The 17,543-nt window shown below is 44.7% G+C and overlaps 1 protein-coding gene across 1 annotated transcript in view; it reads left to right on the top strand.

The window, feature by feature from the left end:
* Window positions 1-17,282, top strand: part of DDHD1 (DDHD domain containing 1) — a 64,977-nt gene extending 47,695 nt beyond the window's left edge. Inside the window, 6 exon segments of the mRNA XM_038138074.1 lie at window positions 3,783-4,045; window positions 5,395-5,470; window positions 9,801-9,950; window positions 11,252-11,504; window positions 13,863-14,042; window positions 16,179-17,282. Coding sequence (XP_037994002.1) covers window positions 3,783-4,045; window positions 5,395-5,470; window positions 9,801-9,950; window positions 11,252-11,504; window positions 13,863-14,042; window positions 16,179-16,360 — 1,104 coding nt within the window. The 3' untranslated portion in view covers window positions 16,361-17,282.
* The last annotated feature ends 261 nt before the right edge of the window (window positions 17,283-17,543 follow it).

The following is a 17,543-nucleotide window of genomic DNA, read 5'->3' on the forward strand; positions in this document are numbered from 1 at the left end:
GAGCTGGGAACTGGGAGGGAGGATGGATGAGGGGAGATGCAGAGAGAGAGAGGAGTCTGGTCATGCTGCATTCCACTGTTCCCACCATTCCTGGGATTTTTTTTGAGTGATTCCTGTGGAACCAGCAGGTGCTTCCCAAGCACAATAGATCCCATGGAGCAGCAGGTGCTGAGGTTTGGGGCTGGCAGGGAAAGCAGTGGGAAAAAGGCTGATTTCAGCAGGAATTCCTTGGATGGAGCTGCAGCAGAGCAGGAGAAGCTGTCAGCAAGCTCAGGATGAGGCACCCATTACCTATAACCCAACCATGAGGTGCAGACGTGGAGCAGCCACTTGGATGTCCTGGGCTTGGGAGGCTGAGGAGGCAGTTATTTTGGGTTGTTTTTTTTTTGTTTGTTTGTTTTTGTTGTTTTTTTTTTTTTTTTTTGGTTTTTTTTTTTTTTTTTTAACAGTGAACCTTTAATTAAGACACTTTAGAGGCAGTAGAAAAACAAGCTGTGCATAAAAAAATCAGCTCCTAAAAAATTTATTACAGTGATGCCATTTAGGAGAGAAAATTTGATAGGCAGTCATATTTTTCATGTTTAAATCCAACGAAAAAATTCACAGATTTTAGGCTATGTAAAGTGGTTTTAGAAATATTTTTACATGGATTTTTAGGACATATCAAGCTGTAACTACCAAAGATTTGAAAGCAGTTCATGTTGCATTTACTGGACTAAAACCCTCTTCAGACTTTTCTTTCACAAGTCGGAATATTTTATGCTTTTTAAGACTAAGAAAGCAAATCAGGATTAAATAATATACTGGCTTGGATTGGAAGGGACCTTAAACATCATTCCCCAATAAATACTCCCTCACATTCATATACTGCTTAACCAAGCAGCTTTTAAGCTGGGAGTTTAAATGAATATTCATTTTCTTTTCAGTTCCTTTTCTTTTTCTCCTTTTTTTTTTGTTTTCTCTTGCTCTTCACCACAAAGGTTCAGTTTCTAATTTTAGGACTGGCACGGGACTGTTGGCAGGACACCAACCTGCTTAAGTGCTCACTGCAGGTGGAGGGCTCCTGGTTTTGGCAGAGCAGCAAACCAGACCATTCCCAGTGCCTGGAAATCTGGAGCCTTTCCCAGAGCAGATCTTCCACTCCACAATTACCTGAGGCATCTGGAGTTTAGGAATGATCTCCATCAGATGATTTGGTTGAATGCAGTGCAGTGGTCTGGTCTGCAATATTGCAAGTGTGAACCTATTTGGAAATCCATGTCTTAGTTATGTCCATGTTTGTGCTGAGTTTTTAAGGAGGAGGAGGATTAAAAACAGGGCTGGACTCAATTTCCAACCAGGGTTTTCCAAGAAATATTCACTTTTATGCCCTCAGATTGCAAGATCAGATCTTTATTATGGAAGTGCCACGATGCCAGAAGATTATTTAACTATTCCTGGCAGGAATCCCCAAACACTTTGATTTCAACTGATTTTTGCTATTTCGTTCTGGCTTTTAATCAAAATCTTTTTAAATGGAGAGAATAAGAGCCAGCCACAGCTCATCCTGACTGACATGTTCATCTCCAGCTCTTGCTGAAACCTCTGCCTGTTCATGTGTGGAAGTTGGTGCCCAGACTCTGTGTAGACCCAAATGGAAGAAGAGGCAGCATCACAGTCAAAAAATACTTGAAAATGGGTGTTCTGCTACTCCTTTCTGCAAGCTGCTGCAGGGCTCTGTTAATCATCTCACAGTGCTTCAGGCAGAGGGTTTGTTGTGTGCATTCTCACTCAGTAAAATGTGTATCAAACACTGGCACTTCTGGTGCCATTCATATTTATATTCAGTAATGACTCAGGCTCTTGAAAAATCATGCTGAAATTATATGTTCCATAGCTTTAATTTCCTCTTGCTAACAAGGGAATGATTTGCACTCTCTTGTTTGTCCTCCTCCCTGCCACAGACTGGAAGCATTGCTCAGTTTCCATGCCGAGTTTCACATGCAAAGCTGGGGTTTTTTTCTTTTGGTTTTGGTTTTTTGGATTTGTTTGTTTGTTTGTTTGTTTTTGGGGGTGGTTTTTTTTTTTGTCTGGTTGTTTGGGTTTTTGGTTTTTTTTTTTGTATTGGCCAGCTCCCAAATCTCATGGTTTACAGTGTTCCTCTTTAAAATACTTTCTGGGAAGCTGTACCTTTTTATCCTACAGGGTCTGGAGCAGATAAGCTTCTCAGAGACTCCATGAACATAGGACCAATATTTATTTGTTTGTTTGTTTGTTTATTGCTATAGTACTACAGGATTAGTCTGTGATGTTTAAGAACCATGTTGCACTCCTGCTTTCCCCCAAAAATCCCTCCAGGAAACCTCTAACCAGAAAACTGGTTTTTTAAGCATTGTTTAAATGAAATGTTCAAATTCTGCCTCTGTTTGTCTCTTTCTTGCCTTTTTTTCCTCTTGTATCATCCTCTTACCTGAGATGAGGCTTTTTATTTTTTAGCAGCATCGTTTCAGTCTGATTCCTTGGGAATAATTTCCAGCAGGTGCAGGTGTAGGAAGGGAAGGAGGACAGGAAGCTGCCTCTCCTTTCAGCCAGCCAGTGGGGAGAATGAAAGGCTTGATGGGTTCAAGCCTGTTTTACTGAGCTCAAAAGCAATTGGAGGATATTTTCCCAGAACCCATCCAGGCTCTCACTGCAGTCTGAGCACATCCATTTGAGTGGATTTCTCTCTTCCCCGTCCCGTGTTCTTCACAGGGATGAAGGGAGAAGGGGATATGAGCTGTTTAGTAGGGTGATGCCAAGGTTATGGCAGAGATGTGAGTTTGGTGCCTCAGGTTTGAGCTTTTGTATTTTCAGGTTCTATGCTGCTTTAGTGTGTGGGGCTGGGTTCACATCAGGGGATGGTGAGCTCTGCACAGAGCAGGGACACAAAACAATTCCTGCTCCAGCTGGGCACCAAGGACAAATGATCCAAAGCTCAGCCCAGGAGCACAAACAGCGTGGGCTGCAGAGAGACAAACAAGCAGGGTGGGAGTGCCTGGGCTAAAGCTGGAACGGGACAATGAACTGCAAGGTGCAAATGGAGCAGAGCTGAGCCAAGGCAGAGACCCCGGGAGCGCTCGTGCATTTTGGGACCATTTGGGTTCCTCTTGGGTGCAGCCCTGGCTGGGCTCTTGTGCTGCCCAAGGTGGATCCATGGAGGAGATGCTTTGAATAAATCCCTGCTTTGTTCTGTAACTCCACCCAGCTCTGCTCCAGGGCAGCCTGCACAAGGCATCAAGTTGATTGCAGGTCATGTGTGGCTCAGGCTCCTTCCATCCTCCTTAAATTAAAAAAGGAGCTGAACTTCTTGCTACAAGAGGAAAGCTTTTCTGCTCAGTGCTGCAGAAAATGGAATAGAATCCAGCAAGAGGGGAAATACCACTGTGCCAGCAATCACTGGCGTGCCAGTGAAAACCAGGTGTTGCTCACCTCAGAGCCTTCTGTACTGTACTTCAAGCACAGCTTGAAGTGTTTGAAGTGTTGAAGTGTTTAATTCATTGAAGTGTTTGTTTCAATGCGGTGCCTTGGGCAGTGCAGTGCAGCAGTTTTAGGGTCACCACTTGGCCTGTGTGGTGGCTGCTGGTGGCTCTGGAGGGAGGGATGAGCCTCTGGAGCCAGCGACCATCAGCCAGGCCATGGGATTGAGCTCATCTTCCCAGCCTGGTTGAACAGGAGTGGGTCAGGTGGGATGGGAACATTCCTGAACATCAACTGGAGCAACAAGATGTGGATATTAACCCTCTGTCCTCACCCTCTTGCCACAGCTGGTGAAGGGGCTGCAGCAGGAGCTGAACCGGCTCTACTCCCTCTTCTGCTCCCGGAACCCCGAGTTCGAGGAGAAGGGAGGGAAGGTCTCCATCGTGTCCCACTCCCTGGGCTGTGTCATCACCTATGATATCATGACTGGCTGGAATCCAGTCAGGCTCTATGAGCAGCTGCTGCAGAAGGAGGAGGAGGAGCTGGAGGAGAGTTGGATGAGCTACGAGGAGCGGCGTTTGCTGGAGGAACTTTACCTAACCAAACAACGGTAATGCCCCCACTCCCAGGGGTCAGGGGAGATAACCACAGCCCTGGAGAACACCCTCTGGGGTTTTCCAGAACCCTCCAGGGCTGTTATCTTTGGTGTTCTTCTGCTGAGGCTGGGTGATAATGCTAAACACAGCACTGGGAGCTCTGAATCCACACAGGCTCATGGAACGGTTTGGGTTGGAAGGGACCTTCAAGATCATCCAGTCCCACCCCTGCCACGAGCAGGGACACCTTCCACCATCTCAGGTTGCTCCCAGGTCTCATCCAACCTGGCCTTGGACATTTCCAGGGCTGGGGATACTGTGGTGCTGTGAGACACCCATTAGAGAATCTAAAATTAGACTCTTCAGTCGTTGAAGTGGGAGATGACAAATCATGACTCACAGGCTTTTGGTTCCTGCCTGAAACCAGTCTGAGTATTGGTGGTACTTGGGAAGCATGAATTTAGCAGCAGCTCTGCTGTGGTGGCAGTCAGGATGTGTCTCACTAGGGATGGGTGCAGGATGTCTCTGTCAGCTGCAGGGCTGGACTCAGTGCAGGATTTCTGAGAAAAGGGAAGTTTAGAAACCTAATGAAGTGTTGCAGTGATAAGAGAACCCTTCAGGCATGTCACAAACATATAATCAGGGAGAAATGGCCACTTTCACACTCGTGCTCCAGCTCCTTAGGCATCCCCTGAAGTGCTTCCACAGAAATCCAAGTGTCATTTGACACTGGCACTTCTGCACAGAGCGAGTGGCTGTCCCTTCAGTGAGCATTTCAGTGTGAAATGATGGAAAATAGCTGACATCCTCTAATCTCTGGAATTCACTGGGACTGGGAACAGTTTTACTCATCCATATGTGTGCTTTACATTGTAGCTGCTTTTTTTTAATTCGGGCCAACTAGAAAAGCAGGTGAACAACGTTTTTTTCATGGGAGTTGAAAGGGTGGGACACCATCCTCCAGAAATTTCACCTCCATACAGAACTCGATAATGCCCAGACCATTTCCTGTGGCTTTGTTGTTGTTTGGGGGGTTTAGAACAAAATAAAGCAGGTGATTTGGCTGCAGAATCACCAAGGAAACAGGAGGTGAGTCAGCTACTCCTGAGGAAGGAGGGTGAGCAGATGCTTGGGGTGGTGAACAGGGGAATTGTCATGTGTTGATTGATTCCTTCTGTGGCCAGAGAAACAGGATTTGACAGACATTGATTCTTAATCACTTGAGCTGCTCCAGGAAATACTGACACCATCCCTCTCTCTTCCCAGCAGACAAAACTGTTGGACCCCACAGGAATGCCTGTTTGGATCAGAGAGGTTAAAGCTGCATTTTTTATTGGATCTCAGAAAGATCTCTATTTTCTAGGTTGAGAGAGATAGAAGAGAGGTTACATGAGTTAAAGGCATCCACCATATCAAAACCACCTGTCTTAAAATTTAAGGTATGTATGTTAAGAGGGTTTCTACTGAATTTTTCTGCTTGCTGTAAAAATGCACCTGCAGTGTGGGTCATTCTGCTTACTTTTATTTTTTTCTCATGTCCCTAGACATGATTTTGGCAGAATAATTTGGATGTTGGGTGAAGTGTGTGTACATATATGTAGAAATGTTGTTGTATTCATAGATTATTGTCGTTTATTGCAATTCTGTATTTGTAATAAATTTTGAGCAACCTGGTCTAGTAGTGGGAGGTGTCCCTGCCCATGGCAGGGGGTTGGAATGAGCTGAGCTTTAAGAGGTCCCTTCCAACCCAAACCATTCTGGGATTCTGTTATATGTGTTCATATGAAATTATATGTAAACACAAATGTAAATATATTGACTCCAAATAGCTTTACTACATAAACCTAGTTATTATACACACACACAATTGTGTGGGAAGGTAAAAACCATTTGGCAGATTACATCAATCACATATTTTAAACAGTTTCACTTCTACTTCATTGAATAATCCATCTTCCTTGGGGACTCCTTCTAACATGTCACATCTCTGAGCAAATCTGATTGAATTTCCTCCAGGAGTGGATTTTCCTTCCAAATTACTCTGCTCTGACAGTTAGCACACTTTCAATCTCATGGAGCAGATTGCTTGCTAATCAGCTGCACAAATGGCTAGAATTCCTTATCTTTGGGAAAAGGCACTTTCCAGCTCCTGGGTGGGATGTGCAACACTTTCTAGTTGCTCAACTGCATCCTGAAGTATTAAACCATAAAAATGTGACATGATAGATGAGAATAAAATGGATTATTGTTTCTTAACTTGCCATTTTTCTTTCCTTATGAGTTCAGAAGGGCTCCTGGATGCCAAGGTCAATGTTGAGCCATAAAAAAAAGAGGAAACCAGCTATAATTCATGTTGTCACAGCCTTCTCCTTTTCATCACTGCTTGAAAGCATGTGTCAGGCTATTATCTCTCCCATCAAGGAAGCTGGAGTCAGGCTGGTCCTCCCCCAGCTCTGGGAAGGATTATTCTTCACTCACTTGGTTTTAAACTGAAGGGTTTTTGGAGTGTTGCTTTTTAGATGGAGAAGGGGAAAAAAGGGGGAAGAAACTTTAGATAAAGAGAACTTTATCTACCTAAATGGATGAGATAGATCTGTAATCTTCAGGCAGCATTTCCACTGCAGTTCATCCTTTTCCTTGCCCTTACTGACAGGGAGATGTTTTGTTTCTGTGAAGCCTCTCACTGGTGACTCCCATGGCTTGAGGCAGAGCTCCAGAGAGAGAAGCTTTCCATAGAAATGATGGCGAGGGAGGATTTCAGCAGAGTGGCTGGAATAGGATTGCTCTTCATCAGACCAGTCCAGCTCACTGAGGGTGACTGGTTTGTTGAAGGAGACCAGCCTTGTTCAGAAACCAACCACCCATCCCTTGGCTCTTCATGTCAGCTCTTCTATGGACTGAAAAAAAAAATTAGGGTTCCCAGGATGGGACAGAGTCACTGGTTCCACATGAAGGAGAGTTGTGCTTGATGTTGAGCAAGATAAATGCAAGAAGAAATACAGCAGTTTGCTTGGTTCATGCTTAATATTAGAGATAATGAAATTATTGACTCCACAGGGAGGATAAACCCTACAAAACATGAAGATACGGGGTGTGCTGTACTCTAATAAAATATTGGACAAGCCAGCAGAGTGGGAACTTGAGGGGGAGGGATCTTTGTCTCTTCCTCTGCTTCTCCTCAGGTGGGATAATGGAATTACCTGCTGGACCAACAGGAGCAGTTAAAAGCAGAGCCAACACCCTGTTGTAAATTTAAGATTTAGAATCACAGCTTTCTCCCCACCAGCCTTGGAAGAGGAGCTGGATTTAAAGGGTGAGGGGCTGAAGATCATGGGAACATGGGGAATGGTGTGGCACCACCCCTTTCATGCCTCTGGTGTATGAAAACAGGGAATTCTTTATTGTAGGGTGGATTTCAGTCATGGTAGGAAGAGGAGAGCAGGATGTGCCTCAGTTGCTCCTTAGGGCTGACATGGAAATCCATTTAAATCTGGCCTTGCAATGTCCTGGCCCCAAAGACTTCAGGGTTCCTCAGCACTTCCCACTCAGCCAAGGCTGCAGAAACTCCTCTGGAGGAAGGTCCAGCCTGTACCTCGTGTTCTTTGTGCCCAGCACAACAGGGCTCTGCTGCCTCACTTCTGTTGACTCATTCAGCTTTTTTTTGCCTTCACTTAATTATGAAAATACTGCAGTGCTTACTTGAATGGATGACTGCTTGGCTCAGCTTCTGCTTAAAATACAAATAAATTCATTAAGTCTTCTGTTTATGAATCATAACCAGGAGAGGAGTTCTCTCAAAGGTCATTTCATAAACACATCTCCTGTGCTGTGAACATTTACAGGAGAATGCCCCACTCCTGACTGCAGGAGAAACAACCAAAATTAATAAATATTTTCTAGAAACATTTTGATCTTCTGTTCCCAGTAGGTTTTATAAAACAGCAGCCTGATCTTCAGCCACCTTGCAACAGCACTGACAGTCTAATGGCTGCAGATTAAAGGATTTGGGGTTAAGAATCGTAGAATTAAGGTTGGAAAAGACCTGTCCATCACTAAACCATGTCCCCAGGTGCCACATCCACATTAAATCCCTGCAGGGATGGGGACTCCAGCACTGTTGATCAATAGCAATGATGGGACAGCAGTGGGACAAAAGCCACAGACCTTGTAACCACTGAAACCAGTTACCTTTTGAGGGTTTTCCCAGTCTCTTTAGAGTGTCCTCTGCTGAGTGCAAGCTGGCAGGCACGGTCTGATTCCTCCCTAAAGCAGAAAAACCATAATTGTGCCCTTCAGATGCTTGACACAGGAATATCAGATGGACAGGGTTAGAGGTTACTTATTCAATTTAAAGGATTGCACTGGGAATGTCTCTTTCTGTTATGTTTGAAGATGAAAAAGCTTTTTGTCCAAGCTGCCAAAACACAAGATCTGTGTGAAACTTGGGGAAAGGAAAGGAAAGGAAAGGAAAGGAAAGGAAAGGAAAGGAAAGGAAAGGAAAGGAAAGGAAAGGAAAGGAAAGGAAAGGAAAGGAAAGGAAAGGAAAGGAAAGGAAAGGAAAGGAAAGGAGAAAGAAAAGGGGAAAGAAAAGGAAAAAGGAAAGGAGCTTTGCACCAAGTGACAGTTTTAATGACAGAGCAGTGCTATGGTACATGGAATAACCATGCTGAAGGTCTAGCTTTTACTTTTTCCATCAAGTTGGGACTTCTTTTGGAAGGAAGAGGGGTGGTACCAGTGCCAAGACAGAGGAGGAGGAATGTTTTGTGCAGCACTGGCATCCAAGAGATGAAAGGGACCATTATTCCTATGGCCTCATTCCATGTGCTGACATGCAGGGAAGGCACATGGTCTTCCAAGGATCCTCCACGTGCATTTAGCAAGAATTCAGCAATTTCGCTTGCAGGCTGAGCGTCTGATGATGGTAAAATTAATTCTTCAAGTAAGAAAATAAAGGTTGAAAAGTAATTTTGACTCAGGGAAATGTCTTTTACTTCTGAGTTTTCCATTTGATGGTTTTAGGAGGCCATGCCTGAGGGTTGGTAGTGGGGGGGGTCAGAGTTGAATCTTGACCTCAGGTGGGTTTTAATGACCCCAAAAAGCAGGTTCAGTGACTTCTCAGATGTGGCAGCTCAGATTTACTCAGTTGGTGTTGGAGGCAGGACTTGAGAGTGAGGTCACAGCAGCTTTGGGTGACATCAGAGTGTCCCAGTGGGCTGGGCCTGCTCCTGGGACATGGTGGCACTGGGGACAAGCCCTGTTCTGCTCACTTAGCACCAGCTGTGTGTAGCAAGAAAATCATGGATGACTTGGTTAGGATAAGAATGAGGAGGTCTGGCAGGTTTGGGAAGCTCCGGGAGAAATCACTCATTTAACACAATTCCCAGAATCTCTGGGTTGGGAGAGACCTTCAAGACCATCGAGTCCAACCCAGCCCCAACAGCGCAACTCAACCCTGGCACCCAGGCCACATCCAGGCTTTCTTTTTTTTTTTTTCTTTAGTGTCTCCCAAACTCTTTTTGCTCCATCCTTTCCAGTGCTGGTGAACCTCTCTGAGTTCAAACATCCAGCTTGATTTTTGGTTTTAGCACCCCAACATGCAGCCAAGGGCAGTGCAAGCCTCATTTATTGATGTTACGATGTTCTTCCCTGCTTGGACCAACCAAGACTTGGAGTCCCTCCGTTGAAACCAAGAAATGGAGAGAGAAATCAAATCCAGTGTTGGGAAACATCATTTCCATCCTTATTAACACGGATGAAATCTCTCCCCAGGTTGAGAATTTCTTCTGTATGGGATCCCCCCTGGCCGTGTTCCTGGCCTTGCGCGGGATCCGTCCCGGCACCAGCGGCAGCCAGGACCACATCCTGCCCAGGACCATTTGTAACCGCCTGCTGAACATTTTCCATCCAACAGATCCAGTGGTGAGTCTTGCACTGCAGTCTCGAGCTTCTGCCTTGCCTGGTTTTAAGCTCTGGGATAATGTGGGATCTTCAAAGTGTGTGAGTCAACACAAGTGTGTTCCAGCAGAGGATTATTTGTTCATGGTTATTATACGATGGCTTGGGGTTTGGATCTGTAGAATTACATTCCCTACAAATAATTGCTGTAAAATACATATATTTTGCTTCTCTTTTCATAGCAATAAGCAAAATATTTGGGATTATTCTGATTCTTCTTTTAAAAAAAAATAAAAAATAAAGAATCCTTTTTCAGACAAGGATCTTGTGTTTAACTTCCTGGCTTCCATTAAAATATCATCTCTCCAAAGATATTTTTGCTGTTAAAAAAGGCTTCACAAGCAATTTACAAGATAACATAGAAAAGCAAAGACTGATTTTTTTTTTTATTTCCCAAAGGATCCCACAAGTAAAAGTTTTTTGATAGTATTTGGGAGAGGATTATTGGTGTAGCTTTGCCTTTTCCTTATTTCACAGCAGCCAATGTTGGCTGTTACCAAATCAGTTACTGGACCTTTGATCTGCATCCCCTTGGTAACTTCTCTGATGCAAATTGGATTTGGAATTTCATCTACAACAGCAATTTGGGGATACTTTCCTATTTAAAGTAGCTGCATTGAAGTATATTGATACTTCAGTCCAAACATGGCCACGTTCAGCTCCAGCTGCTCCAGAATTTTCCTGGATTATCAGGGACAATTGGTTCCACTCTGCAAAGAGTAACTTTACTCGCTTTTAAAATAAAGAAATGCAGGATGCTTTTCTACATCTAAGTGGACAAAGATAAATAAATAATCAATAGGAAAATATTTTTTAAATAAACATAACTCATCGTTTGCACAGGGATCAACAAAGAGCCATCAAACAAAATGTTTACATAGCCAGTTCCTGTTTATTGTGTTAGAATCAGCTTAACTTTACATGAAGTTTGTTCTCTCAGTGAAACCATCTGTTAGCAACCTGTGTGCTGGTAACAACATGCAGTACAAGTAGTACAATCTGTAGTACAGTCTGTAGCACAGGTGCTGCAGAGATGTGCAAAAGTGAGCTCACAAGCAACTGTGCAGCTGATAAATCTTCCAGGCTGTGAAACTAAAAGTGAATCACACCATAACACCACCACTGTGTCACCTCCTAGGCTTTGCTTAGGAGAGAAATTCTGGATTTGAGGTTGCAGAGAGCTCTGGATGGGAAGGGAAAGTGATTTTTTGTTTTCCCCAGTCTGGCCTCCCAGCATTGATCTTTACTCCGAATTCCCTTTCCAGGCCTACAGACTAGAACCCTTAATCCTGAAACACTACAGCAACATCTCACCCGTGCAGATCCACTGGTACAACACAGCCAACCCCCTCCCTTACGAGCACATGAAGCCAAGTTTCCTCAACCCCAGCAAAGAAGCTACCTCAGCCCCGGAGGGCGAGAGCGCCTCGGCGGCGCCCAGCCCCACCACGTCCCCGGTGATGGTGCGGCGCCACTACGGGGAGTCCATCACCAACATTGGCAAAGCCAGCATTTTGGGTAACGTCCCCTGGGTTAGGAGGGGAGAGGCAGCATTTTGGGTGGTTGCTGGTTCTCAGCTTCTTTTTCTGCCTCTGTTGAGGTTGGGATTGAAGGGGCTTGGGATGGTATTTCAGGCTTGGGTGTTTATTATTTCTTATCTATGTTACAACTCCTGAGTTCTGCAGCATCCTGCTGACAAGCTGCAAAATGGCTAATTGTCTTTCTGTACAAGGTCTTTTAAGGTTTAACTATCCAATTAAGAAATGACACCTGAATTATTTTTACTTCTAACGCAATAACCAACCACCCGTGGCTGCAATGTGAACTTTTTTGTCCAGTTACACAAAACCAAGGAGAAGAAAGTGAAGAGGGAGGACCAACCTCCACCCTAAAATCTCCTTCTTGCTTTATATCTATTACTATTCTAAACCCCAAACTCTTGAGTTTCCCACCCTGTGATATCACACACTTCTATTCAAACTCCACACCCCCAATCCCAGTTTTGTCATTCCATTCTGGAAGCTTCTCCATGGCCTCAGGTCACTGCAGTGTTCTCTTGGGGGTCAGAACCTGGCAGCACAGAAAGCCTGGAAATGCTCAGCATCCAGAGCTCCAGCAGGTCATGTCCCCTCTGTCCCTGGGCTGGGATGGGAGGTCCTTGGGGAGCTTCATTGCTCCCTGAGGTTGGGGTGCAGTCCTAAGGAAACTCAGCTCTGGAGATGGGATGGGATGGGAGCTGGGAATGTTCACCTGGAGAAGAGAAGGGTCCAGGGAGACCTTGGAGCTCCTTCCAGTGCCTCAAGGGGCTCCAGGAGAGCTGGAGAGGGACTGGGGACAAGGGATGGAGGGACAGGACACAGGGAATGGCTTCCCACTGCCATAGGGGTGGGATGTTGGGAAGGACTTCTCTGTGAGGATGGGGAGGCTCTGAGTTTTTCCAAAGCAGCTGGGGCTGCCCCTGGATCCCTGGAAGTGTCCAAGGCCAGGTTGGACAGGGCTTGGAGCAGCCTGGGATAGTGGAAGGTGTCCCTGCCCATGGCAGGGAATTGAAACTGGATGAGCTTTAAGAGCCCTTCCAACCCAAACCATTCCATGATTCTGTCCCTGTCCCTTGCACAGAATCAGAGAATGGCTGAGGTTGGAAGCGACCTCTGGAGATCTTCTGCTCCAACCCCCAGAATCCCTGCTGGCAGAGGATGGGTTCAGTGAGTTTTGTAGGTGTCTGGCTTGGTTTAATGCCAGCTGACATTTACTTTGAAATAAAACCAGTTTACATCCATTGGAGTCAAAGCTTGGGAGAGATGATGTAGTTCATGCTATTGCTGCCTTATTTTTGTCTGCCTTATTGAAGTAACATCCCACTGATTTAACAATTTCCACTCTGCTTCATGGGAAAAAAAATAAATTAAAGCTTGTGTTCTGATTCCATTTTCAGGTATTGGCAAACAGCAGAAAAATCACACCACGTAACCCATTACAGTTACCTTTAACTCATGATTCTACAATAGGAAATTCAGGCTGCTTTAATATAAAGTCTGTTCCTTTCTGGTTTTCTGAGTCAAAATAAGCCCTGGTTTAAGTGAGCTTAAATTCCCTTCACTGGAGCTTATACTTGATCGTGCACTTGCAGTTCTTGTTGACTCAAGGCTTTTCTTTAGCTCTCTGTGTGGGGTTTGGGAGAATCCTAGTGCCAGGAGTCTTCCCAATCAAATAAGAATGTAAAAGCAGTTTTTCCTCAAGTAGAAATATGTGGTATTTCAGAGCAGAGTGGCTTTTTGGGGGGGGTTTCTATAGTAACTTCAATGTCTTGTCCATGAGGTGGCAGCAGAGTCGGGATAAAACAGGACAAAACTACTCTGAACTTTTATATCCCTCTTCCTGAGCAACCCAAGTAGTCCTTTCAAAGGATGATGTAACATTTTTAAAGGTCTGTTAGGGCAGTGGACCTAAGAGAATAATAAGAGAAATAATAAGAATATAATAATAAGAGAAATGTCTTAAACGTGCTATTGGGATTTTTAAGTGCAGAAGGCACCAACATTGTTAGAAAGCATTTTTCTCTTAGAATTTATAGAAGAGGAATCACAACACATCCTTTAAATTACCAGATTTCTCTCTGCAGATGGATTTCATTCATCTTTTTCCCCCCTCTAAATACAGCTTCCAAATTGCAGCTTTTGATGTACACGAGCTGAGTTTGGGGATAAACAGAGCCCACTCCAGTCAGATGTTCCCACCCTAGGAAAGCACCAGGAGTGTTTCCCATCCCTCAGCTCTAATTAACTGGTGCTGCAGTGGCTTTAATTGGCAGTGGCTTTAATTTGCAGTTTGGTTGATGCATCCTGGGTTGCTTTTTCCCCTCTGTGCTGCATGCAGGAGCTGCGAGCATCGGGAAGGGCCTCGGTGGGATGCTCTTCTCCAGGTTTGGCCGGTCCAGTGCCACCCCCCAGACCATGGAGACGGGAAAAGATGGACCTGAGGGGGATGAGAAGAAGGCCACCGCCGCTGGGAGCCCACCTCTGCCACACAGCAGCTCGGGATTCCTCGAACCCACAGGTGAGTGATGCCCGCCCTGTGGGTCCAGGGAAACAGGAGTGGGGTGGGGGGCTGGAAATGCCAAAACTGCTCATGACAGGCTTTGCTGTTGTGGGTTTGCCATAAAGCAATGATGTTGAATATCAAGGCCAGCTTGGACAGGGCTTGGAGCAGCCTGGGGTAGTGGAAGGTGTCCCTGGCCATGGCAGGGGGGGAATGAGATGATTTTTAAGGCTCCTTCCAACCCCCAAACCATTCTGGGATTTTGTGAATCTATTCCTGGGTTGGATTGGAAGAGACCTTAAAGCCCATCCCATCTCACCTCTGCCATGGCAGGGACACCTTCCACCATCCCAGGCTGCTCCAAGCCCTGTCCAACCTGGCCTGGGACACTGCCAGGGATCCAGGGGCAGCCACAGCTGCTCTGGGCACCCTGTGCCAGGGCCTCCCACCCTCACAGCCAGGAATTTCTCCCCAGTATCTAATTTAACCCTGCCCTCTCACAGTTTAAACCCTTTTTTTTTCCACCTAAACTCCCAATTCCCCCATATATTTCCCATTCTGAAGCAATCTGGATTTTAGGACACGTATGACTGGAACCAGAAGCTGCCCTTGTCCTGATCTGAACTGCTCAGAACAGAAAGTGCAATTTTAGCAGCTGGGTTTTTTGAAAAGCATAGGTTACTTCCTCTCAGGAAATTCATCCTTGGATTTATTTCTGAGCTCCCCCTTGGCACTGCTGCAGGACACGGAGGTTTTTTTGCAATTGAGGGAGTCACAAGCGTCCTGTGACAGCGTTCACATGATGGATTGCTGTCTGTTCATACTAATTGCAACAGATAACCTGTCTGAGTCAGTGTTTGAGGGCAGGAAACTTGGGGTTAGACGTGAGGGAAGTAGAGAAGCAGGACAGGGAACATCACAGAGCTGCCAAGGGGGTCATTTCAGGGGGGGTTGGCACACTGAGAGCTTCCTGCATGGATCCCACATCCCTCCCTGCTGGAAAGCCATCCCTGCTCCATAGAAGGAGAACGTGGAGCAGAGGCTGGCAGCTGAATGATGCAATCCCCACCAAAGGCTCTGCTCTCAGAGGGCTCTGCCGGGGTTTGGCTCCCGCCCAAGCTCCCGTAACGGCCTCTCCGAGTGGCCTTCCTGCACAGCCACTGGGGTTTTTTTGGATAAACTCTCCTTCTTGGAAATGACTCTGTGTGTCTGCTGGTGTTCCAAGGCTCTGGCTCCCTGTCCTTGCTGCAAAGTGGGGCAGTGCTCCTGGGGAAATGAGGAGATCTGGGCCGTGGCTGCCGGCGCTCGTGCGATGCTCCCTGGCTCTGCTCCTCCAGCCAAGAATTAAAATTCCTTCAAACTGCCTTTGATAAACGGCTGCATTTTTGACTCAGTCTGGGGCTTTGGCTTTTGTAGCTCAGCGGGCTTTTAGGTTTTTTTGCCTTTTTTATTTTATTGCTCCTCCTGGAGGTTTCCTGACGGCTGAAGTGCCTTAGCGAGAGGTTAACGTAGGCCCAGTTAAAGTGCAGTGGTAATTGCTTTGAGTGTGGCATTAATCAAAGCAGCCATTGGAATAAAAGGGTAACTGCTGAAATATACTTGGAATAATCGGGATATTAAAAGGGCAGAGCTGTGGAGGGATGACTTTGCAGGAAGGGCTTGTAGTGTTGGGTGTAGTCTCCTTGTATAGACACTAAAAATGCAAGAAATCCATTTATTTCCAAAAGTTTCCTAGTGGGGCCTCAGCATTTGCTGGATATTTCTCTGTAGTTATCATGACAAGTATAAATAAATATATTTATGGAGTTACTATAAGAAAAACAGCTGCTTGAAAAAAAAAAAAGCTGTCTTTTCCCAAGCTGAGAATCACAGAATGCTTCAGGTTGGAAAAGACCTCTAAGAGCAGGTTTAGTTTCCTTTTTCTTGCTTTTTTTTTTTAACTGAACACAGCACCACTCGTAGGTTTGTGCTGAATGCAGGAGGTGCATTAAAAATGTATTTCTGTATTATTAAATCTCGATTGAGTTGAGTGCCCTGTGAAATGTAAACACAGAGAGACTGCGTGTGTTGTTTGTCCAGAATCAGAACCCGAAACACTCCGGTGTTTTTGCAGCTCTGACATCCCCCTTGTTGCTTTTCCTGTTCATTTCCCAGTGGAACTGGAGCACAGGATCGACTTTGAGCTCAGGGAAGGTCTCGTGGAGAGCAGATACTGGTCTGCAGTCACATCCCACACTGCTTACTGGTCATCTCTGGATATTGCCCTTTTCCTCCTCACCTTCATGTACAAGCAAGACCAAGAAGAGACTGACAAATCCAATTTGGACACTATCTGAATTTTGGACTGAGGACAGGAGAGGAAACTTTAAAAACCAACGGCACAAAGCAGATGTTTGACTGCAGAGCTGCAGGACCTGTGGCATGGAGGTTTCAGGTTTAAGTGCATGTTTGGGGGGTTTTCCTATTTCTAAAGAGGAAAGGTTATTTGTATTTCAAAGCACTTTATAGTTTTCAACGTTTTGCAGTGCTGAATTAGACCTGAAAGGATTCCAAGTTCCTGTCAACTTGGACTGTACAAAGAGCCAGGACAGCATTGTAGCATCCCGTGAGCAGTTGTGCTTGGGTGACATCCTTGTTAATGACCATAATTGCTGTTTAGTTCATTAAAATATTTTAAAAAAAAAAAAATAGTGGGTTAAAAAAAAAAAAAAAAACAAAAAAAAACCACACCAACAAACCAAACCTAAATTGATTTCCATTAACAAAAAGAAAAAAAATACATGTTCAGTACAAACCTAAACCTGCCATGTGCTGATGTTTCATGTACCTGTGAATAACAAGCAGTGGTGTCATTTTTCCAGGACTTTATTCAGCTCCACATCCAGTTATCCCCACATTGGAAGCCCATTCTGACTGCTGGCTTCTGAGGTCCTATCCTGTGTGGCACATTTAGAAACTAATGCTGAACAGAAAAAAAAAGGAAAAAAAAAAAAGAAAAAGCATGAGGCAAATATTTGAAATACTGTAATTATAATTTATTATTCTCTCTAATCGTTTCATTTTATTCCAGTGTATAAAACATTACTTTTTTACTGATTTCTTTTGACATAATTTAAGAACCACATTTATTTTCTACAGTGTTAAGACTTTTTCTCAGAAATACATATCTTTGTACTACTATTCAAATGAATATATGGACACTGTGGCACACTTTAAGTATTTTTTCATTAAAAATAAATATTTGTGGTTTCACACAAATGACATCAGTCACGTTCTTCTCAGAGGTAAGTGCCTTTGTGATTTCAGGTTCCAAGTGTTTCTCAGGCACATGAGATTGGTTTGCAGAGGACCCAGCTGTCCTTTGTTTACCATAATTAAATCCATACGTGTGTGTGTTTGTATAAAAACATATGGATGTGTATATTTATGTGCAGGGGGAGAGAGGCACCGTAAAATAAACTTGGTGAGGCCTGAGAATACCAACATTTAGATTAAATTTGTATCTGAAACTAATTCAGA

Source organism: Motacilla alba, chromosome 5, assembly GCF_015832195.1.
Source record: "Motacilla alba alba isolate MOTALB_02 chromosome 5, Motacilla_alba_V1.0_pri, whole genome shotgun sequence".
Lineage (NCBI taxonomy): Eukaryota > Metazoa > Chordata > Aves > Passeriformes > Motacillidae > Motacilla > Motacilla alba.